Source organism: Argentina anserina, chromosome 5, assembly GCF_933775445.1.
Source record: "Argentina anserina chromosome 5, drPotAnse1.1, whole genome shotgun sequence".
NCBI classification, from domain to species: Eukaryota; Viridiplantae; Streptophyta; class Magnoliopsida; order Rosales; family Rosaceae; genus Argentina; species Argentina anserina.
In genome coordinates, this window is record NC_065876.1 from 12,770,135 (window position 1) to 12,795,202 (window position 25,068).

Genomic DNA, 25,068 nt, shown 5'->3' on the forward strand with positions numbered 1-25,068 from the left:
ATTGTATCATTGTAATGATTGTAGCGCCCCCCCTATTGCTATTATTGCACACAAAGTTAATTGAAGTAATGTTTCTATTACACAAAAATACGATAGTCTTTAAGAGAAAATATGTATCAGCATATAATGGAATGTGGTGACTCGAGGCTTTTGATCAATTGCCTTAATGAAATGTTAGTTCTTTAGAGGATAACGATGTATATTGTCTTGTTTGCCTTCTCATCGTTTTCACTCTGTTTCGATAGATCTATCAAGAAACTAATTTTGTGGCATACTGTTTTAGCAGACTTGTTAATTCACACCTTGCACCTGTTGTCTTCCCTCTCAATGGCAGACTTAGAAATCCAATATTGAGTGGACTTGAAATTTACAAAAATATTTGCGGCGATGCCGGAGGACTTTATTAATTAAAATAAAAAATATATATATCTAATTAGGGTGGTGATGTAAGAGTTAATTTCTCAAATATAACTCTACGGTTCGATAAATCTTCAATCTTCTACTTGAACATATTTGCTATACACACATAAATAAACCAATGAATAAGGTGAAATAGATATTATCCTATCTTAAGTCCTTAACTCCAATGTTTAAAATGAAATTTAATTAGTTATATTAAAATTGGGTCTCTAAATTGAAGAAACTCAATGAGACGAATTGCAAAGGAGAAATAGAGCGAGATTGAGGCATAGAGAAAGAGTGACAAGTTCGCTAGTCCACCTGACACCATCATGATCGACTAGAGAGAGTGAGGACTCTCGTTTGTCAATTACATAAGATCATTAGTACATTACTAATGTATAAACTATAACTCTAGAAGCCCTTATATATATATATATATATATATATATATAGTAGAAGATTTTTTTGCCCAAAATGTGGGTGGACTCAAGTCCACCTTACCATACACCTAGGTCCGCCCTTGTTCCCTCATATTGTGTACCCATCATAAATTTGTAATAAACTTAGTTTTTTCTAATCTTGATTATTGTAACAATAAAACTGATTTATTAGCACATAACTCAAAAATACCGCGGCTCTCTAGGGTTTCTTGGTTGTGTGGCGTGAGTTTGATGGCGATTCTGATGGCTTCATTTGCTTCAATCACTACAAGGCTTTTCAAAGTTATCACTGACCAAGGAGGATGAATTGGTGGACCTTGGCAATCTCCGGTTACCGGAAAAGAGCTTTCTAGCGCCTCGATTTTACTTGGTGGGAAAGTTGAACACAACGAAGGCAGTGATCTTCGATTCCTTCCGTGCGGCTATTTATCCTATGTGGCATACATATGTGCCGGTGGAGGTGGCGGCTCGTGGTGACCGCTTCCTATTCACCTTTGCTAATAAACACGATATAGCACGAGTGAAGAAGGGAAGTCCTTGGGGTTTCCAACGAGCGATGATTTTGCTCAATGATTACAATGGTTTCTCTGATATCATGCAAGTACCGCTAAATTTTATTTGGATTTGGGTAGAAATCAAAGGATTACCGGTGGCTTTGATGACTGATGCCACATCGCAGTTGGTAGGCGAGACAATTGGCAGGGTGCTTCAAGTGGATCCGAGCTCGGTGGCTAGAGGGAGCCCTAAAGTGCGGCTGGTTTTATCGCTACATGATCCGGTAAAACTTGAACGTTGCCTTAGGGTTTCTCCTTCTGACGTTATTATGGTGCAATACAAGTACAAAAGGCGTCTTGGTTGTTGTTGTCTTTGCTCCATGATCAACCATGGCGGCCTCACCTGTCCCACGGAACTGGCAGAGGATGATAATGCTTCTCAACCTGGTTTAGATGCACTGGCTCTGTCGACTTGTCCGCCGCTGGTTTTTCGAGGTAACACAAACCATGGCCTTATTGTTCCTCCTAGTCCAACTCTCTATACTCAGTTTCAGAAGGAACACAGCCATATTCAGGTGCGTGAAAATCCCAAACTACCCTTCCCTAGCCAAAGTTGTAAAAGTTAGGCGCGATCGGGAGGAGGACGCTCCAGACTCAGGCAAGAGAACAAAGTATTGTCTAGAGATAGTCCCTCTTGCTTTGGGGCCGGAGGACTTAGGTTTTGTGGTGGGATCTAATGGTTCAATTGGCATTGCTCGGAAATCTCCGAAGAAATGAGGTCATCCTCGTGGTAGCACTAACAAAGTCAAGAAGCAATCCAAGGCCGCAAACAATAAACTGATTTATTGAAATAAATAAAATAGGGTAGTGACTAGTGAGTAAAACATAGGATGTGAATTGTGACGGTAAATAGATAGACCAGTTAGGCTGTGTTTGGCCCAGATTATGGGCTTAAATTTTTAAATAATCTGACTAAACTGTTTGGTGAATCAGCTTATTTCCTAAGTTTACGAACTCTGATGTAACTTTTAGATAAATTATGAAAACTACATAATAGAGTTTTTAAAAGCTGTTGTTGACGCAGATTTTTCCAATCTCACTTCGGTGCCAATCCGGGTCAAACCGGTCCTTAAAGACGTGTGAGATCACCTCGGGAAACCTATTTGCAAAATGGCCGAAGGCTTTCCCTGCTTCCCCTTAAAAAGTTGAAACCCCTTTCAATTCGTCTCAGTGTCCCAATCACCCTTCACAAATTTGACCCCAAACCCACCACTCTGCTTCTACGACCTAACCCAGATCTACTTCCTTTGTTCTTTAAGGTTGGCTCTTTCATCTCTCACTTCTCTTCTTGTAATCTAGAGAAAACCAAACCCTCGCCTTCTGTGGTTCATATCTGTTTATATCTTGCATTTGATTTATATCTGTTTATTTTGTTTGTGATATATAGAAGTTAACTGTGTACTGATGTGTTTGGGGAAGAGGGTTTTATATTTTGTTTGAATAAGATGCAATGATCACCCTGGATTTTGTTATGTAAATGCAAAATTGGAGAAGTTAGTGTGTTGGGTTTTGGTTTTGGTTTTAGCTTCAGTAAACTGTGGATTAAGCAAATGGGTTTTGTTATTGAGGTTTCCAGCTGCTTTGTTAAGCAAACACAACGTGCTTGAGCCTTGGCTTTTGAATGTTTGAAAAGGCAGTTGCGCAAATGTTAATCCTGGATTCTGGTATTTGATCTCCCCTAGCTTGAATTAATTCGACATTGTAAGTCATGATGCATAGTTTGTATTGTATAGCAATATGCGCCTATTTAAAGTGTAGTATATGTAATATCCTTTGGAAGCACTCAACTATAGAATATTTTTGTGCACAGAGAGTAGCAGGCTAGCAGCTATGGCTATCTGTGTAGTAATCAGCCTACTTTGTCTATATACTTATGCTTGTGGTTAATTTTTTAACTTGATATATTGTGTTATGTTGTAACTAATTATATCATGTTCTCTATCAATTGCGATCCCTGTAATATGGCTTGTTATTGAATGAAATGGCTAAATGAAATGTTCATTACTCCAGGAGTTCTGGATCAGAAAACAACACTTACCTACATGAAAGACTGCTCTTGTCCTGAAAGGAGATGCTATAGAGATTGATGTCGTTTGAGCTGTTTGATGTTCATTCTGGACGGTATATGTTGCACTAAACGATGATGGAAATTGAATAGGATTAAAGGCATACGAATTTAACAATGGAACGAAGCTGCCAGCATCGGATGGTAATATCCCAAGCTCCATACCCCTCTTCTCCTTTTTTTTTCCTTTTTTTTTTTGAGGAGTATCTTTTAAATTATAATCCTATCATCTAGTCTGGGTTGCATACTGAGGGTATGCATTGTGGGTTGCTCATAAAAGTCCAAAATAACAAATATAGCTGTAGATGCTTTGTTTCAGTATGAATGAGAGTTATAAGTTAAAGTCTTCACACATTGAATTTAAAGAATGTTGGATGTTCACTTCATAAAATGACAAGCATTTAAAAGTACAGCAATGTATACTGTAGATAGGTCGATTAATTTAGCAAGGCACTTGATGGTCTTTCCCACTTCAAAGCAAGTTGTTGATATCCTCCTTTTTGAGAATCTGTTTATTGCAGTAAATTAAGACCTAATCACATGAATCAACTTGCATATACGGTATACTTTGCAATTAATCTTGACCAAATTAGTACCTGAATCTTGTCTTTGTTTGTGGCTTCTGGAGGATGTATAATTATTTTTTTTCCAAATTCAAATGGATCTTAATTTAATACAGTTTCTACCGACTAGTTACCAACAAACTTTAATTGTAACTTTCTTTCAGATGGGAAATAATGTTCATGAGGAGTAATCTTTACCTGTTAATTGTGTATAATTATCTTTTCCCAATTCAAATGGATCTTAACCAATACAGGTTCTATCGACTAGGTACCAGCGAAACCTTAATGGTAACTTTCTTTCAGTTGGGACATAATGTTCATGAAGAGTAATCTTTTGCCTCCTTTTCTGAATCCATACCTATGCTTACACTAGCTCCGAATGTTAAACAGGCAAAGGTATGAGCAGTACTCAAACACAAGATAGTATTACAATGAAGCCTATTGATCAAAGAGACCGCACTAGGGTTCGTAGTGACATTCATACTCGTCGCCTAAAGAACCGAGAACGACAACGTAGATATAGGGCCCGTAAGCGGCTTGAAGCGGAATTGAATAATTCCAGCACTGCAAAGCCCTCAGTTTCACCAGATGTACAGGTGCAAATTAATGGAAGTGTTTGCAATTACACACCCCGTGTGCATTGCAAACGGAATTGGAAAAAAGATGCAAGGAGAGCTCATGTTTCCAATGATCCTGAAGTTACAGTTATTGCTTATTCTGCCCCTACTTTGATGTCAACCAGTGCAAGTCAAGCTGTGTTTTTGTCTGGAACTACAGCAGAACCAAAAGCTGAGAGTGAAACATATTCAGAGGCATCTGTTGACCCAAAAAGCAGTGAATTGAATAGACTTAAACTGGAAAGAAGAGATTGGAAAGCAGAAGCAAGAAAGAAGCATATCTGAAGCAAATGTTAACCATCCTACTTTAGTGGAACGGTAAGTTTATGGATTCAGGTTGATAACGTACTATTCTATCAATTAGGATGGTAAACTGTAAACAGTTGTAATTGTCTGTGCAAGTTCTGCTTTTGCTTAGGAATGGGGAAAACGTGCAGCTAATTCCTTAGTTGGTAATTGTTGAATTGCAGAAATGGAAGCCTAACAGTGCCAGAAAATAACTCTTGGGAGTCTGTACTGTTTTAGTTAGAATCATATCTGTAGTCTAATGTATGAGTATTGTTAATATGAGGATTGTTGTCAGATGTTTCATCTCTAATAACTCGTGGGGTTTGAATATTTTCTTATTAGAAAGCAATGCATTTTCTATTGTTTCTGAACTTCAGTTTACATGTTTCAAATATATGTATTTGTAGATAGGCATATCTCTGTGTTCCGTCCATATTTGAGAAATCTCAGCATTTGTCACCATCAGCATCCTCTGAAAGCTGGTGTAATGGCTTTCTGTGGTTATATGGTAACATTTTCACGTCTTCATTGGCTGTTTAATCATTTCAATAAATTCTGGTTATTGCTAGGATCATCCACTATATACATCATATTCTGAAGTAAAAGCAATGGTCTGTTTTAGATCACACTTTATCTTGTCTGCAGTTATTACATTACCATAGTATGTGTTTGTAAAGCACTTGCAAAATGTAGGCGTCCCACAAGCCTGAGTTCATCATATGTTGAATGTGCGTTTCTGTCCGAAATTTTGTAAAAGGGTCTCCAAGGTCCCTTTCTGAGTCTGGAGAGTGGAGATTATCCTTCATGTTGTCCATAATTTCTGAAGTTTTAGTCGTATAGTCTCAACAGGTTCGATTGAAGGTTCATTAAAGTCTAAATTAATCTGTGGCTATTCTGCATGTTAAGAATTCATATTTACGAACACATTATGGCTATTGGATTTCTCAGATTTCAAACGTGATGAGCTTAGTAATAAATCACAACTATAGTACGTTTAAATCGATGTGTCCACTATATAGTCAATATTCAATCCGATATCAACCCGCCATACGTGAAAAGTAAATTAGAAATGAAGTAATAAAATGAAAAGTACAAAGGAACATAACTTTGGTGCATCAATAAAAGTTGCCCCCTTTGCTATCTGTTCTGAGCCGTCCCAAATTCTCAAAGCTCCAATCCCTCCTCATTCCAGCGCTCCTCACCAACTTCGGTTCAGTGCTCCCTTCATATGCAACTCCGCCTGTGCTACAAAGCCGGCGATGCCCCGCCTTCTTCTCGCTCTTCTTCTTCTTGTCATGCTCACCCAACAAAGGAGCCGACCTATCTATCTGCTCATAATAAGGCGGAGGAGTTAGGTTCCCGGACCAGCTTCTGTCCATGTTTACACAGCATAGCTTCCTATTACAAGCCTTCTGATCCTTTCTGTGTTTATGGTTCCTTTCAGAGCCCGACGAGTTCGTCCTCTGCAGGATCTGGCAAGACAAGCAACTGAGGCTCATGGTTGCAAATGTGTTATGATATATCTCTCGTGTGCCCTAGATAGAAAGCTCTTCAAACAATCAGAAGTTGGAAAAGCCTCCGACTTCAGAAAAGGCCTGCATATGGGGAACAGGAACGAACGGGGTTTAACTGGAGATGATGATCATGCAAAGGACACCATTACATTTCCATAATGGAATGAAGGGAGAGGAGACAGAGAGCAGAATGATGAAATACGTACGATGCTTAAACGGGGTTGGTTTTCCGTGGCAAACTGATATTGGTTGGAATCATAACCATCGGATAACAACTTGTTATTTTTGTTAATTCTGGATTTGGATTAGGGCAATGCCAACCCGGAAATACAGCTTAACCAGTTCTAATTTTGGCCAGTCACCAATGATATTCCTATCCAATTAGATTTACAGCAATAGGTTAATTACTGGTACAGATTAAGTTTATATGCTGTCACGAGAATTGGTTTTTGTACAGTTTAACGAAAAAAATGTCTGGATTACAACCGGTCTATGCAAATTATATCCATACAACATGTCACATGTGAATCATTCGATCAATTTTATTGAAAACGAAAAATGGGACACATCACGCATATAAGAATCTTTTCTTGCTGCGTTTGTTACAGTACCATACCAGTAAGTGCCACATTTCAAGGCAAACTGATGATACTGATAAAATTGATTTGTACTCTGTCCTCATCTACCATGCATGGTCCTATTTCTAAATTTTCACGTACGTTTGCATACACTACGCCAGAAACACACTCGGGTGACGGAGGGAAATGGTGGCCTGAATCATGAATTGGTCGCCTAACGTCTCGGGTGACGGGAAAGTGGTCGCTTTAATGTGGTCACCTCATTACCGTGGTTAGAACATTGAGGCGACAAGTTATTCAAAAGTGGTCACTTCAATATATTCAGGCGACGAAGATAAGATGCGTCCCCTAAGAGTTAAGCGATGGACCTTTATGTTTTGAAGCGACGGCATATTCTGAAGCGACGGACAGTTATGTTGGTGGCCCGAATTCAAGCGACGGGTTCTTGACTAAATAGTTTTGTCGCTTCAGTTTTATAGCGACGAAGTAGTGGTTGCCGTAATTTGGCTTCCGCTGTTTCTAGTTAATATTGAAGCTTCAGATTCTTTGCTTTCGTCGCCTGAATCTGATTTAAAAGAAAAAAAAAGCTACTGAACACCATTTCACTTGCTAAACCTGCATAACACAACTGAAATCCATTCCACAAAAACACAAAACAAATCAACTTTCAAATGTTGTTTATAGAAGAAATTTGCTGTTTGAAGCACAAAAAAATTGATAACAAAATAGTGTCATACCGCACTTTCCTTCAAGCAACATCATCATCATTCCCCTAATATTAGTGCTAGTGAACTACCTCAAGTACTACCAGGTCGTGCAGCCATATATTCCCGCTGGAATGCCTCTATCGCTTCAAGACGCTTCTGCGTGGCTTCATTTTCCTCCCTGGACTTTTTGACTTCCTTTTTAGCTCGGGCAGTTGCCTCCTTAGCCTGCTTGACTTCCTCTTCAGCTCGGGTTGCTGCCTCCTTAGCCTGCTGCGCGCTCTCCTCGGCCTGCCGGGCTCTCTCCTCTAAATTCCGGCTTCTCTCCTCAGCTTCTTGACTGAGGATGGTCAGTGCTCTTCCTCGTCTCTTTGCCCCCCGTTTCACCCCTCCTCCCATGCCTGCAATATAACAATATGAAGTGACAAAGAGGATTGAAATCAGATATCAAGGCTTCCTTCACCTTCTTAGAGATAGGTGATCATTTAAATTACATCCATTCGAACCAAAACAAAAAAGCAAGGCTGCAAGTTTTCGTGATTCTTTATTTGCTGTTAGCGAATATGAAGGAGGGAATTAACTACACAACTCAAAAGCAAATGAAGAAGAAAGTGTCTTGATGGGACAAACAAAAAACGCTTTTCATGTCAGGAATGTAGTATTGATAGGCTTGTTTGGTATTGGCACATATGTTCCTAGCTACAAGTTGCTTCAGAGTGATTATGCTATATTTAGCCGTGTGTTCACAGTTTGCATGAGGTTGTCAGGCTTTATCAGCGGATCAACACTTGGACTCATACCAAACAAAGTAGAGCTGATCATATAACTAATAATGTTGTTGGTGACTCATTAAAGACGCAAAAGAGTTGTATGCATTTCAGTGAACTATTGTTTATGTATGCACTAATTTAGTTGGAGTAGATTTTTGTAATATGTACAAATTTGTTTTGTAGAGAAAGCTGATAATTTAGATTACAAATTCCAACAGTAGGTTTTGTAACATGTACACACTCCTTGTAATTCTATATATTAGTTTGTGTCCAATAGCATCAGAGATAAGATGAGCAGTTACCTCTAACTATTGTTCCTTTTCGCTGTCCCCAGGTGTCTTCGAGTAGATCACATTTTTCCTCAAATGTGAATTGGTGTACAGTACCCGGGTCTGACTCTCCTTCTTCAATTATGTCATCAAGCTTCCTCTTCAAATTTTCCTTCCAACAAAAATTGCAACACAAAGGTAAAAATGCAAAAGGGGTTAAAAATATGAAGATATTTTATATTTATAGACTCTCAGGTTAATATGCAGAAGATGTATCTTATTAGTTTGATATTAATAGACTCATGTTCAAGCAAACCAGCAAGCAACACAGTATTCTATTGGTCTAAGTTATTTTTCTCGTAAAAACAGACTCTTAAGCAAGCAAAGAATAAAAGCTTAACCAGCAAGCAACCAAAAATTCATCAAACAATAACACAAGTGTTGCCATTAAAACACTCACTGCTTTTTCCCTCCCGTGCTTGCTTGGTAGGTAAGCGTCCACTGCAGCACGAGCGCGCGGGGCCGGATGTCCCTGCATTAGGTACTCCTATGTCCTAAAACTGAGCGGTTTTGACCCACAGCAGTGGTTGATCGGCTCAAGGTTTTTGGTTCGGTTCTCCTTGTTCCGGACGCTTAGAATCTCAAAAAAACAAAAAAACAAAAAATATAGATATATATGAGTTAGAACAGCTCTAATTATAAATTGAATTAAAAAATGTATGTACAACCAATCACCAATAGATAGCTTACCATTTTGTCTTTGTCCCGGAATTCTTTGTGGACCAAGTAGTCCCACTGCTCCGGACGGTGTAGGAATTCAAGCGGAACAGCATCCCCGTGTGTCTCCAAATGTTTCTGCCAATGTTTGTGGCACTTGTATTTCCAATCACTGTACCTTGAATTGGATTTTTCGTCAATCCAATTCCACATCTGTTCGTCACTTGCTGGTATATCGTAGTACTTCTGCCAAACACACCAAAAAATTGCACATTATGACCTTAATTTCATTAACACAGAAAAATTTATAAAATCAAAAAATCAAACACATTAACATGTAAATAATGCTTAATAGTGTCCTTGTGATGGTCAGGTTGGAGCTCATAGAATGTGGACGCTAGCATTGGCACATGCGTCTTGACAGCGGCGCCAATGTCACGGACTAGGATGCTATGATTATGATTCGTGTGAGGTCCGGTGTGGAAATCCGACCACTCAAGCTTGATGAGTCCTCCAATGGCCTTTACAATTTGTGACGTCTTGTTGCTAATCACAGTATGATGTTTCTGAACCGCAACTCCTACACATAACAGTTAATGAGTATATTATGCACACATAACAGTGACAGATGAGCTTTCTACTAATCACATAACAATCTGTAACCAATAACAGTAACCATTGTATTCATGGGTAAGCTTAAATAACAGTAACCACTTTTCTTTATGAAGACATCAAACAATGGAGTTTCAAAATATCATTGCATACTTCTACTTCCTTTTATTTACCGATATATGACATGAAACCCAAATGTGCAGTTTCCTTATTACAGAATTGAACGAGAATTTGCCACTCCCATCAAACTCAGCAACCAAACATATATCAACCAAAATAGTTAACATTTAAACACAAACCTAGCACCATACACTAATTTTACTTAGATACATAATACAATTTCAATTGGATTAAAGATTACAAAATCAATTACAAGAGTTGTAAACTGACAGTGTAATCTTTGAGGGATTCGAACCCAAGAACAATGTCATCAAATTTTCCAGATAAACTAATATTGATACACTATACACAGGAATATTGATACACTACGAGAAACCATATACACCCAAAGTCAACAAACAAATCCCCAAATAAAACTATGAAACTATAATCCCATGTGACACGACCCGCCTCAAAAAATGTACCATACTTTCGAGGCAGATCGTGCGGGGACCACTATCAAAGGAGATTACTAAAATTTTGGTATAGTCTCCCCTGAAAGTAGCCAACTATACCTGCACGAAAACGACACTTCTAATATCTCAAAACCACCCTAAACTCCCGGAGCCATCTGCTCCTCCAGTCAAAACGGCCTCCACAACATTTAGACAAATTGAAGCATCAACAATAAAAATTCTCAACCTATAACATTCATAAAAACGTCTATTTCGCTATGAGACGTTAGGACATAAGATATCAATCGATCCCTGGAGCTTTCCGCTCCTCTTACCATAACCTCCCAACCCACGTTACGACCACCAAAGTCGTCATTTAACATAATATATAATTCCTGGAATAAATTCTATAATCCCGGAACTGTCTAATCAATTTAGGGGATTTTTCAATCTCGAATAATAATTCGGCAAATAATAAGACTAGCCCCGCTAGTCAAACTAATAACTCAATACACAACTGAACTAGCCCCGCTAGTCAACTAATAATAATTAGAGATAGCTAGAAACCGACTAGCCCCGCTAGTCAACTAAATGACAACGTCCTACAATAGGCCCCCGGCCAAAATATATATACATAACAAATCTCAAGTTTTCAATACCGTCACGTCACGTTCACGAAGAGGGTATTGAATCATCATATCTTAGCCGGCTATATATCTTCGCCTCTCAGGCGGCATCGCCCTTCAGGCGGAAAAACGATATCATGTAACCTCGCCCCTCGGGCGGCATCGCCCTCCCTGCGGAAAAGTGATATCACGTAACCTCGTCCCTCGGGCGGCATCGCCCTCAGGCGGAATAGTACTATCAAGTAACATCGCCCCTCGGGCGGCATCGCCCTCAGGCGGAAAAGTGCTATCGAGTAACCTCGCCCCTCGGGCGGCATCGCCCTCAGGCGGAAAAGTACTAACAAGTAACCTCGCCCCCCGGGCGGCATCGCCCTCCAGGCGGAATAGTGATATACATAACCTCGCCCCTCAGGCGGCATCGCCCTCCAGGCGGAAAAGTAATACAGTCTACCAACACAGTTACACAAATAGGTATCATTCATATCCGTTGATCATGCCCCCTTTTGATGTTGCTAAGGAGAGGATACCGGATAGAATGGAATATGATTCCGTTGATCGTGCCTCCTTAATAAGATTAAAGGAGAGGATACCGGAATAGGATAGAAAATCATTCTTATCTGTTGATCGTGCCCCCTTTAACTTAACAAGTTAGAGGAGAGGATAACGGATAAGAATAATTAGAACGAGTACGGTTCCCAACCGTACGTATAAATCTCAATATGAATATAGATATCATAAATCCCGAGAACCCCGTTCCTGGATAAAAATCCACACTTTCTGATTAAATCAAATAAGGCGTTATAAACATATATATCTCATATATATATATATCCAAGTCAGCCAACTATCATTGCACAGCAATTAAATCATATAACGCTCGAAATCACATAAATAAATATGCATCCATGCATATATTTAAATTAACGTCCACTCGTAGCCAGGAACCTAGCCTCAAAATTGAATACTTGCAAACGTAACCCGATATCTAATCTAAAATAATTGTGGCTGCACCCAAACCTTGTTTGGGCTGCCTATGTACTCTTTACCGGGGATCAAGCCATTCGTAGTTCACCTAATATTTAACTAAAATTACTATAGACACCCAACACACCGAATTTACCAAATCACTCCTTCCGGCATTTCTAAGCCCATGCACCCTTGCACCATTAATATCGTAAACCTTTCCCAACCAACACTCATCAACACAACCATCATCATAATCATCATACACCAAGTATACCATAATCACAACAATCACAGTAATCCTTTATACGATAATCTAAATTATCAACAAAGTACGACAACCAAATTCATCGATTAATATGTCGATAAGTTCATATCGACGAATACTACACAAAGGAGCAACCCACTGGCCTAACAATGTCACCACGCGCCGCCGCACGCACCGTCGGAATAGTGGCGGCGCCGCCGCTACCGGCGATCTTCGATCATTACCAAATTTCATCAACACAATCTATACGACATTTCTAACAACTTTCTAGTTCACATCAACAACCAAACCAACTTTAAACCGTCCAATTAATCAGAAATCAAAAACCCCCAAATTCAAGAACCCTAGAAATTAAATTCGTCGATTCGACCACTTACCCTTCGAATTGGTTCAATTCCTTCGGTGAGATTGAAGCATGGAACGAGGCCTTCAAAACGCACCAAGCCTCCCGGCCTATGGTGGCCGGAGGAGGGAGTTCCGACAAAAAGAATGAAAGAGCAGTCGGAGCTTCTCGACCTTGTAGCTCCCGAACGGTAGAGCTAGGGGTGGTGCCACCTACCTCGATCGATCAGCGACCCTCCAAGCTCCAAGAAGAGACCCGTGCGGCAGCCCACTTTGGCCGGACGGCGGAGAACGGGCGGTGGATAGAGGCGGGGTCGGGGTCGGTTGCTGCGAAATCGTCCGCCCGCCCTTCCTTTTTCTTTTTTTTTCTAATTAACCCCCTATTTATACTAAATTCCAAAAATGCCCAAATATGTTTTTGATTCATAACTTTCCCGCGCAAACTCCGATTTAGGCGTGCCACGTGTCCACGAATTCATATACGACTTTCGCGAAGAAAGTTTTCTCGAAAAACTTACGCATCAAAAAGTCAACTTTTAGAGTCATCACATGTAGTACGACTCTCGTTTCGAGTAAAAGATTAAACTATTCTTGCCACGAATCGTAAAAGATTCGGGTCGTAACACCATGAGTTGTAATAAACATGTTGTAAATGAAACTGAAGAGAGAGATTGGGATGACCGGGTTTGTTCTTACACCGAATTGAAAGTACTGGGGGTTCGTTGAGAGGGTCGTCGTCGAACGTGCCGGAGCTGCTGACGGTGATGGTGTTGCGGAGTGGGGGAGCAGGCGGAGTAGAGATAGATTGGGCGGTGCTGGTGTTGCGGAGTGGGGGAGCAGGCGGAGGAGAGATCGATTGGGCGGTGCTGGTGTTGCGGAGTGGGGGAGCAGGCGGAGGAGAGATAGATTGGGTGGTGCTGGTGTTACAGAGTGGGGGAGCTGGCGGAGGAAAGAGAGATCAGGCGCTGGTGTCTTCGAAGCTCGTCAATTCTCGATTCATTTGTTACTTCACCGTGTTTGTCCCATACTGTATAATTAGGCCACATACCGTGATGAGATAAGTGTGAATACATGACTTCAATCGTGACCGGATCTCGACTGTTACGACAACGGTTGCATGGACAATAGTGCCAAGTCTTCCCATTTGCTGTATCTCTGACCCAGTTCACGAATTGATAAATCCCGGTAAGGTATATTGGATCAACATGACTGTACTGCATCCAACTCTTATCCATATTCTTGCCTACATAAATAGTAAATATGTACATAGTTAGCAAATTAACAATACAATAGAAATAATACTTTTCCATGTTCCTCTTCACCTGATGTCTCCGGTTAGGGTCCTATCCCATTCAAAAGAACACTTCTTTTGTTAAGCCTCTTGCCTTCATGTGTTTCGCTATTGGTTTTGGGTAAATTTCGGCAGCATCTCCCTACAGTTCCCCAAGTGCACAAATATCTAAACCTAGTTTGCACTCGAGGAACAGTGTAGGGAGATTCTGTCGAAATCGAAACCCAAAACCATTTACGTAATCACATGAAGTGCAAGGTCGCTCAACAAAGTCATGTTCTCCCAAACTGTCCAAAAATGGGACAATTCAAGAATCAAATGTCGTACAATTGATTCTCGAACGAGAATTCTAAGCTAAATGCAAACCGGTGCATTATTGTGAGGGTGGATTCACTCTCACAAATGCTAATCCGGATGATAAACACATAAAAATAATGAAATTGAAAAACAAGCGTAAATGAGCACATTAACACACAAATCAACACTAAATAAATCTCATGAACACATTAGATTACTTTAATTTAATCTTGCACTTAGTTTAACACAAATCACATGAGCACATTAAGGCCCCTTACTTTATTCAAACACTAAATTTGAAGTTAAAAAACTAAATAAACCACCAAATTAATCAAACACAAATCACATAAGCACATTAGATTACTTTAATTTAATCTAACACTAAATCTAACACAAATCACATAAGCAATTTAAGGTCCCTTAAGTTATTTAAACACTAAATTAATTTGGAGTTTTCAAATCAAATAGGCCAAACTTGAACATATTAATGTCTTAAATCCTCAAGATTCAATACATATTGAGCAACAAAACACTAATTATAACACAAACTAAGAAATTTAACACTAAAACTAACACAAAATCACAATTTAAACTCTTACCCAAACAACCAATATACTCTAATTTCCAATTAAATTCAAACTTCAACCTCAATCTAGCATTATATAGGACACCAAGAATGAATGAAGTGATGAAGTTTATACTAACCTCCCTACAAATCAATGGCAAAGGAGAAGAACAAGCTTTCAATCCCAAAAATTAAATTTTTTCACTCCATGAACAGTATATCGCAGCTGCAGTAGGTTTTCTGTATTTTGCACCACAGAATTCTGTCGTCTTGAAGAGCAGCTGGCTGCCTAGATATTTAGAAACTTAAGCGACGGATATTGCCAAAATTCGTCGCCCGAATATATTAAGGCAAACATATACAAAGGTCGTCGCCGAAGTATTAAATTGAAGCGATGAGTTATAAAAGTCGTCGCCCGAAAGTATTGAGGCGACCACATGTTTCGTTCTTGCGACGAGTCTAGTTATCCGTCGCCCGAATATATTTAGGCAACGAAGAATATCATCTCCGTATCTGGCGTAGTGATATCATGTATACATTTGAAATATGAAGAAGTATCAAGGACGAAAAGAGGATAAAGCAATAGAAGCAATACTGACTTTCTCACTCTCGTCTGACGAGTGTGGGCCGATTGAGTGATTGGCATCTATCAGTCGGGGAACCTATATAAAGCAATAGAAGCAATACTCTAATGGAATCCGGTCTCAGATCGATTACATGTTTTGATGATGACATAGCCATATATATCGCCGGTAACTTACCAGCCTGATTTGAATTTTACTAAAGTGAGAATTTGTTCTTAAAGACTGACATGGGAAGATATGAAGCTCTACCATGGTTGGAGGATTCCATCTTTGAGACTAAAAATAAAAGGCCCCAGCGAGCTATTAGTGTGACAGGCTTAAATGATAACTGTTAAACAATTAAGCTTATGTTAAATCTAGATTCATCAGTGAAAAGTAATTCTTCTTGTTTGAGTGACCATGTTCGGTACATATCATGAGCTGAAAGACATAAGCTGATACATCGATCCAGAAAGTGCTTCCCGGCCCTATCTTAAAGAATAGGGAAGGAAGTCTCAACAACAACCTTCCAGATGATACAAATTAATCAAATAAAATTTCAGATGAAGGAGATTGGCTAGCTACCATGTAAAGTTCGATTATAAAATGAACTCATCCTACTCATTCAACCTTTGCCTTGCATAGCCAATGCTTTCGTCGTTAAATACAATATCAATGGCCTCTATAAAAACTTAACATATAGGACTTGACTGGTACTTATACCAACCTTTATATTCTTTTTTCCTTTTCTATTGCTGATTATGTATACGAGTATCAGAGTATAATCAGTATATGACTGGTAAAAAGGAATAGCTAGCGACTGTACAAGATCACACCTGAGTACTGGAAGATGATTTCTCTAATAAGGAGTACTTAATACCTCGATCGAGTGGTATATTCCTCCATGCGAACAGATACTGTCGCCATGATCAGAACCCTTGTAGTCTCCTAAGATCAAGGCAACTAAGGCACAAATTAAGAGAGATGATTTTTCTCTCTTTTTGAGACGCATTTTTGTCTAGTATTAATTCACTTGCAAATCTATGGCTGAGCTACAAACTCAGTCATACAATAACTGCATGTAGATTAATCACAATCCATCTTAATTAGGTGCCGAAGTGTGTCGCAAAAAACCCAAGTAAAGCTGGAAGATGAGGAACACCAAAGACTCCATCCATCTTAGTATCTCAAAAGTGCCAATGTATTTTCCCGAATAAACATGGAGAAAATGAGGTTGGCTCCATATATGTTGAGGGTTCAGATAATCATAGAGAAATCATCATGTAAGAAATTAAAGAAATATGGTACTAAAATGCAATAATGTCAATCACCTCCATAGCAAAACCAAGACAAGATAAATATCTGGAGAGTAACCATGGGGTGTGGTGTAGTGATTGTTGATTGCGGCAACTCTTTTGACCAGGACTTAAATGTGGCTTTGGTCACGGGTTCGATTGTTGGCAATGACATTACACCTCCGCGTTTTTGATAGACCTTGAAAGCGAAGAGCTCGGCTTTTGTTGGGCCAATGAGTACATTATTGTGGCCAGGGCTGGAACCATTTCACATGGCCCCTGCAGGGATTAGTCTCATGCCGGAGGTATTACCTTCAGCTGTGGGGATACCCTACAGTTCCGGTTGTGGACTGCCTTACGCTCGCACACGTGAGTGCCCATGAGCATTGGAGACCCCGAAAAAGATAGGTCATCGCCGTGAATAAAAAAAAGTTGTATGCCCCTCTAAATTATTTGTATTTTATCTTCTTCTTCTTTTTCATTTGGAGATAATCTTGATTAATCATACATCCAGAAACAAGAAAATTGATGGGAAATTTTTTAATAATGATTTGATACGGCATAGCTAATACATGTAATTCCGAGGTTTAAAGTTGTTGAACACTCTTGAACATGCATGCACACACATTCGCGACTAAAGAATAAAACTAGGAGTTACAAAATTTACGGGGTAAATCTCATTATCATAACAGAAATCGACATCAGATTCATAATCACCTTCCACCTTTTAGGTAGACATAAACAAAGTGACAAAAAATCTTAAAATATAATCAGAGTAACAACTAACAACCTATCATTCTACTAGAAATGTTAATGGCATACAGCTCCTCAGATTCTGCTGGGACCTGCTGTTTGCTTCATTTCTTAATCTCCAAGAAGCCTTTTCAAGCTAAGTGGCTCAGATTATATTATCACAAGGCTCTGCTTGATTTGGACGTCCACACCACACCACGTGTTAAATTAATTCATATAAACAGGGTAGGGTCAAGCTTAACAAAGCATCGTGTTTAATTACTAAATTTCTTTGATTTTTATTTTTTATTTATATAGGCAAGTTGCAAAGCCAAGATCAATAGGTCACTTTCTGGATACACTGCAGCAGTAGGATTGAATTTGATTCACAAGTTCCTCAAATATCTTTGTACAAAAACCATAATCAATGACAAGATTATCCGCTTGTGATTTTTAGTGTAGTGTTTTACTCTTGCAATAAGCAATTATCTCGTCACTTTGAAAGGGTGGTGAGACACATTTCGTTGTGGATTAATTGTCTGAGAGTCAAAACTCAAGAGTTCACTCGTCGCAAAGGGACCAAATGGCATTTCTGTCGCAAATTACGATTACTTTCATTCATTTATTCATGCTGCTGCTTACTTGCACAACAGTTTTTGCTTAGAAAAGCAATGTAAAATCCAGATGATGACTCTTATTTCGTCCACTAGAAGCCTATCTTCTAGAATTTGGGAGCATTTATTCCCCGCGAGAAAATTGCCAAAGATTTATAAATATTCCCATTATAGCCCACCCAATATACAATTCAACATTAAACTTAATTCATTGAACTTAATTTTATTGATGCATGCACTTTGAAAGGGTCTCCATCAACATGCTCAGAAACACTACTTAAAACTCGGGCGAAATCGAAACAATTTGGGCTGCTAGTGCTATCAGTGCTTGAACTTGAGAAGCAAAACGATTACAATGTTACATTCCGATACAAATACCATTGCTACAACATTACTGGCTTGGTAACTCTCATGGACTTCATGAAAGTTGGAATATTATGACGCATATTTACACATTGAAGATGATGGATACAAGAACACCCAGGGTTTCCAAATCAGCTACAATGGCTACATGGAAAATTGCTCGTCTAGCTTACGCTCCTCAGAGATGAATCTCGATCTATAATGCTACAACAGCATAACTAAAATTCTACTAACGAAACGCATAGAACAGTATAATACAGAGCTGAGCTCCGCTGCTTTGCCAGGAACCTTAAATAAAATGTCCCAAAGCACCCTGCCGCCGCAGATAATAGCAACACAAACCACCATAATTTTAGCTATGTTCTATCTGGCATCCCCTACTTTGGCTAATAGGGCTAACCTGAGCTGCTCCTGCGTATAAATCCGGCTCCCCATCTTCACCGTGGCTTGCTGGATCATCAATTCATTGACTACCGAGACGCTGGCGTGGTGTACATCCAAATCCAGCTCCATCAGCGCCGCCATTAGCCTCGCCGCAGGGTGGTTCTTCTTGCTACATTGGATTTGAATCCTGGCATCCCATCCTAGTATCTTGACATCAATATCCAAATCGACCAATTTAGTAGACCCTTTAAGCTCATGGTCCAAGCCCGAACACGACCGGGACTCCTTCAACGTCTCCACTTGCTTCTGGAGGTCCTCCTTGTCGGACTCCGTCGTCTGCAGCTTCGTCTTGAGCTCGGTGATGTACGTGATGGCGTCGCCGAGCAGAGACGCCTTGTCCATTTTCGACACATTTGGGACGACAGCTCGGAGCGCATAGAATCTCTGGTTGAGCTTCTCTCTTCTTTGTCTCTCTGCCTCCACATGGTTCAGCGGCTCCTCCCTGCCGTTCGCCGGCTTACGACCTCTTTTCCGGGGTCGCTTTTCCTCCACAACTCTGCTACTATCAGCCCCCTTAGCGACCGAGGCTTCAAGGTCGGAGTGGTCGGAATCCGCGGGTCCAGCGCTGGATTTCACGACGCCGCTGCTCGACGGTAGAATTACTCCGGAAGTAAACGACAGGATCCCCTCATCGGTGCTGCCCCTGGACGTCGGCGATCTCTTCTTCTTGTTAGTGTCCTCTGCGGCGGCTATTTGGGACTGCGCCGAAAACAGCTTCCCGTTATTGTTGGTGGCGCTGTAAGACGTCCTCTTGCTCTCCCCGAAGTTCAATATCTCGCCGGACTCCGGCTTCATGGAGTGGGAATTGGAGGTCGAGTTCTTGACGCTGCCGCCGTCGTAGCCGTTGTAATCGGAGAAATTGAGCTCTCTGGTGAAGAAGCTCTGCGTCTGCGTGACTTGGGGCTGTTGCTGGTGGGGACTGACTTGGAGAACGGCGCTGGGATTCTCCGATAAGCTACTCGAACTGTGGTGGCTGTTGTCGAACTGAATCGGATTCTTGGAGATGTGATGGTTGCTTGTACTGGGTCCTGAAGTCGCCGGAGCTAAGTTTACTGAGTCTTTCACGGCTTCGATTGTGCTGGACGGGTTGTCGTTGATCCAGAGCGACGACGGGTCGCTTTCTCCCTGATCGGCCATTGGCCAAGAACCGACTTCAAGATTGTTGAAGTCAAACAAAACACGGACCTTGTTCACCAGATCGGAGGTTTGGAATATGAGCTCGGTCGAGCCCAGCTCCACGACACCATTCGCCGTCGGGACGCACACCATGGTCTGTAATCCGAACACCTGACCTTGTCGGGCCCGCTCGCATGAAGAGGCGGCGAGGCGGTCAGGCCCGGCGACCCAGACAGGGTTGGACTGGAAGAACGCCTGACCCGGCAACCCGCCGCCGTTGACGAAATTCTGGGTCATGGAAACCAGAAAGAACCACTCGGTGTCAGTGACCTCCTGGTCGACGACGGCGTCGTCGGCGGAGGTGTCGGCGCCGGAAATCAATGAGTTGAGGTCTCTCAGAACTTTCTTCCTGTACTCCTGCTCGACAAGAGACGTCGTCGTTTTGGGCTTTACTTTCCCCTTGTCCCTCTCGTCTTTATAGAACCCTTCGCCCCAGCCGAGCACGGAGGCGCCCGACATGTCGTACGACGACTGCCAGAAGATGGCGTAGGTCCAGCTCTCCCTGGCCCCCTCGATCAGCGCCTGGAGGCGCTGCATCAGCGTCTCCTGGTTGAACGGCGCCGAAACCGGCGGCGGGGCCTGTGACTGAGCCGCCGCCGGGGGGCGGGGGTAGTCGGAGGTGGAAGCGGAGGATTGGGGCTGGTGGAGGGGCTGGGCGGCGGGCTGGGACGGGGTGGCGGCCCAGAAGGAGGTGAGGTCGGAGTTGCTCATGAAGGCCTCCATCAAGGAGGCGTTGTCGTCCGTCCAGAGATTCATGGTGGGTGGTATTCGGTAGTCCGTCATGTGATGGTGAAACGCTGCGTTTTGGGGGGGGGGGGGTGGTTTGATTACTTTGATGGGATTGGGTAGAGTGGAGAAATGGGGGAGGGGATGGGAAGATGATGGGCGAAGAAGAAGAAATTGGGGATTTATTTTGTGGTTGAATTGCTGAAATTTAGTTGGGGGAGTAGAAAAGCTCTCTCTTTCAGGAGTGATGAAGTTTCTGAGAAACGAGGTATTGGCGAGTTGGGGGAATTAATCGGGGGAGTGTGGGGTTAAGTATTTTTAACTCGGAGTTTCGCCTTGTGGCACGTGCAAGGCGTGTCTTGGCTTGGGGAAGTGTTTGACTTGTTGACCTGAGGAAAGAAAGAGGGGGTGATTGGGGGGGTTTGACTGACCACTGATTGTGCTCCAATGGTCACTCAATATTACATTTATTTTTTCTTTTTATGGCAGTTGGTCGTGTGCGGTTCAATACTCCGATCTTTACTTCTTTAGTCTCGAGATGACGAACTCAATGTTATGATTGTTTTACTTACTTTAGTTGGTATATTTACTTGAGTTGTAGAAAGAGATTTAGCTCCATGGTGTCATTTCCTTTTTTTTGTCAAGCAATTCATGAGTTCTTATAGTCGTCTCCTTTGCTATTTGTAGGATTTTTGTGTGTGGTTTTCTTTCGCTTACTAAGATAATTAAAAAAAACGTCTTACAGTTGTGATGTTTCTCTTGGGCTACATATGCAGCCGTACGTCTCTTTAAGAAATAATGATGGAGAAATTTTAAATACATTCCACTAATTTTTTTAATATATATATCTACTTAATACACTACTAACTAAATTATTTTTTACTAAATACACATCCTAAAAGTGTCCAAAATGTCCTTATTTTAAAAAATTATTAATTATCATATTATTAATATAACTATTATATATCTATAATTTTTGTAATATTTTCAAATCATACATTCTATTAATTTGTCTATAAACTTCATTCTATATTCAAATGATCTTTGTGAATTAATAATTAAATGAATAAATGTTTTTGTTATAACTTCAACATCAATTTAAATCGAACAAAAATATGTATCAAGTTATTCAACATGACTTGCAATCATACAAGACGAAAACTAAGAATTGTTACGGTGAAAATATATAATAACAACTATATATATAAGTTTTAGCTTACGGTGAAGAACTGTAATTTCTAGGGTTGCTACATGCTTTTTATTTGGATTTAATTGTTTTATTAAGGACTATTGTAGCCGGAACTGTGTTGGCAACACCCGAGCAAATGATAAAGATGAATCTGTACTTAAGGTTGTTCTAGTTGGTTCCATCTACGAATTTTGCTATATCTTCATCCTCAATTACGAGTCTCCTCTATTCATCGTGAGTGACTTCATTAAGAAACGAGTGTGATGATGATGATATATATATATAGGAGTTCTTGATTACGGACGTCCGGACCGTCTGAATTCAGCCATTCATTTTTCTTGATTTTTCCATAAATCTGCATATTTCGGGAGGAGTATGCCGGCGCTGGAGCTCCAACCGGCACAGAGAGGAGCGCCGGGAGGAGAGGAGTGCGATTGTGCTGGTCGGCGCCGTCGTTGCACGTCACTGGTGGCCGGAATGGCCGAATCCAAACAGTCCGGACCTCCAGAGTTGAGATTTTTTGTGTATATATATATGTCATCCTCCCTCTTTCTTGCTAAGTGTTGGAATGGTTGTTGCTGGATTTCCAATGCTCTTATTTGAAAAGTGGACTGTATTTTAGTTAGCAACAACATCGGTGCAATTGCTACATCAATTCAAATATTTAAATCCGTCTAGCTATGCAATAATATACTGCAAAACTATATACCAAAAGATGAATACCTTTATAATGGAAAACAAGGTTTGCCTAGTAACGAAGTGCAACTCGATCCCCGCTATTGTACGTATAATGATATTCTGTCCATTATTCATAGGATTTTCCTTTAGTTTCACATTTAACAAGTACTTGTTAATTATTAAATGCAGTCATGAGAACTAAAGCTGCTAGTGCATGTATATACATAGCTCATAATGAAATTTTTAGACATGTGAAATGAATAAGAACAAAGAACGTACATATCCACCAATTAATAATAAATACACATGAGGTAAATTCTTGCCTTATCTCACGAACAATATTTGAAAAGGAAAACAGGCAGTTGGATTCCTGCAAAATTAGATAGGTAACACATGCATTCATAAGCCCCACATAATAGGACGATTAAGAAGGTATGATTAGAAGGGAAAACTTACCGCCTCTAATAAAAATGTCTTTTGTGGTCTGAAATTCTTCTAAAAATCTGGCCATGCTGTAAGTTTCTATCAAGGAAAAGAATGGAGGTTGATGAATCTGGGAGGAAATGGTTGCCATGAATGTGAGAGGCGCTGCTGGGTGGTGTGCAAGAGATGCCGAGAATAACGCGCAGTTCTTCTCTTTAATTTTTTCCGTGAGAATTAAAATGTTTTTTAATCAAAAATAAAAGGGAGTCTATAACTTTCTTTAAGAGCGGGTAATTTTTCCCACATTTATTTTTTTATACAACGTATGGTGGCATAGATAGGATTGATTATGGACCTGTTAAATTAACGGTAAAAAACTTCTTCTCTTTCTGAAAATGAAAAATTCAATTGGGACTATCACCTACAATGTCATCCCTTATAATTTTAAGAGCCATCACAAAACAAAGTTCGACTTGTACTTGAAGAGTGTATTTATTGCTTCAAAGGTGCCTGAGAGGCATGTGACTATTTAAAAGTCTATGTTAGTATCTGTCACTAAACTCAGACCCGAACAACCCCTGAACTCGAACCCGAAACCCATGACTCCAAATTAACCAACTTCACCACTCAATTCCCGGTGACATTTCACCGCCACCCACTCGCTTTTTTCAGGAGACCATCATTTGTTCTTTGTCAATTGATCAATAGAGGAACATCAACGCCCAAAATATAGCTGAGAGAGAAGAGGAATTCACGAAGCAAGTGAGGTGATGGTGAAGAACAAAAAGAGGAAAACCTAGGGTAGCTTTGTTTGAAAAATTAAAGAGGAAAAAATTCCTGAATCCAAGAAGTGGTTGAGAGATTACAAATAAGGGTGGAAAAAGGTCATCAGAACTTGGAATACTCCGATATGCCTCTATTTTAGTTAGAGCATCTCCAATAATTTTAGCAAAATTTCTCTAAATTTGAGAAGCAAATGCCAAAATCTCTAAAAAAAATGCTCAAACTCTAATAGTTTTTGCATTTTGCATATTTTGGCATTCATTACAGATGAATAAAATATTATATAATCATACTTATATAATTATAAATTATTTTATATATTTAATTTGCTAGTTTGAAATAAATGATTCAAATTTATTATTGTTTTGATTGGTTGATATTAAACCTTGAGTTATTGGAGAAAATGTAGCATTTAATGTTATTGCTTATGCGAAATTTTACATATCACTGCAAATTTGAAAAATTTCTCATTCTCTCATCATTTTCTCTATTTTAAAAAATGATATGCATAATTTGTTGGAATAAAAAAGTATAATATTCTCCAAAATTTATTTTTTTCTCTAAAATAATAAAACTGTTGAAGATGCTCTTAATCCGAAAAGCTGCTTAAATTTTGCATATGAGTCACCGTCAAGAAACTAATGACATTCTTCATGAATTGATTGTCTCGATTTAATTAAAATATTGGACGGTACTTAAGCACTGTAGTGCATACCATCGGTTTCCCTCGTGCATGAGTTTAGATTAGAACACATGATTCTCATTTCGCAAGTATCCGAGCTGATAGAGTTGGTTCCATGCTTCCTCTAAAATACACCAGGCAATACACATCAAGCTATCAATACACCCCAGCCAGACCATCGACCAATTACTCAATTGGCATGAGCTACAGCATACATGGTATACATCATTCCCTCGAAAGAAGTAACAAACCTGTACTGCCGACATTCCCCAAAACGACCTGAAGCAGTAGCCGCCACTCGCCAATAACTCGGCGATCCATCTCGTTGGTCAAAAATTGAAAATGAAATAGCAAACAGACAACGCCCCCCTCAGGGACAGAATAAAAAACATGACCGTGGG

At 40.2% G+C, this 25,068-nt stretch overlaps 2 protein-coding genes and 1 long non-coding RNA gene across 3 annotated transcripts; 1 reads left to right on the forward strand and 2 right to left on the reverse strand.

The window, feature by feature from the left end:
- Positions 1–2,501: 2,501 nt before the first annotated feature.
- LOC126794609 (uncharacterized) lies at positions 2,502–5,343 on the forward strand. The gene is made up of 3 exons (XR_007672168.1): positions 2,502–2,655; positions 3,407–3,605; positions 4,415–5,343. It is a non-coding gene; the product is annotated as an uncharacterized LOC126794609 (long non-coding RNA).
- A 701-nt stretch (positions 5,344–6,044) lies between these two features.
- On the reverse strand, positions 6,045–6,428 carry LOC126795540 (uncharacterized). The gene has a single exon (XM_050522359.1). It carries the CDS (start codon positions 6,426–6,428, stop codon positions 6,045–6,047), a length of 384 nt encoding a protein of 127 aa, XP_050378316.1.
- Positions 6,429–18,537: 12,109 nt separating this feature from the next.
- Positions 18,538–21,056, reverse strand: LOC126793993 (transcription factor MYC2-like). The gene has a single exon (XM_050520633.1). The coding sequence runs from the start codon at positions 20,967–20,969 to the stop codon at positions 18,930–18,932; it is 2,040 nt and encodes a 679-aa protein (XP_050376590.1). The 5' UTR covers positions 20,970–21,056; the 3' UTR covers positions 18,538–18,929.
- Between the last annotated feature and the right edge of the window lie 4,012 nt (positions 21,057–25,068).

Excerpts from the sequence above, each read along its gene's own strand:
- LOC126795540 (XM_050522359.1), bottom strand. The coding sequence starts at position 6,428 with ATGAGCCTCAGTTGCTTGTCTTGCCAGATCCTGCAGAGGACGAACTCG.
- LOC126793993 (XM_050520633.1), bottom strand. The coding sequence starts at position 20,969 with ATGACGGACTACCGAATACCACCCACCATGAATCTCTGGACGGACGAC.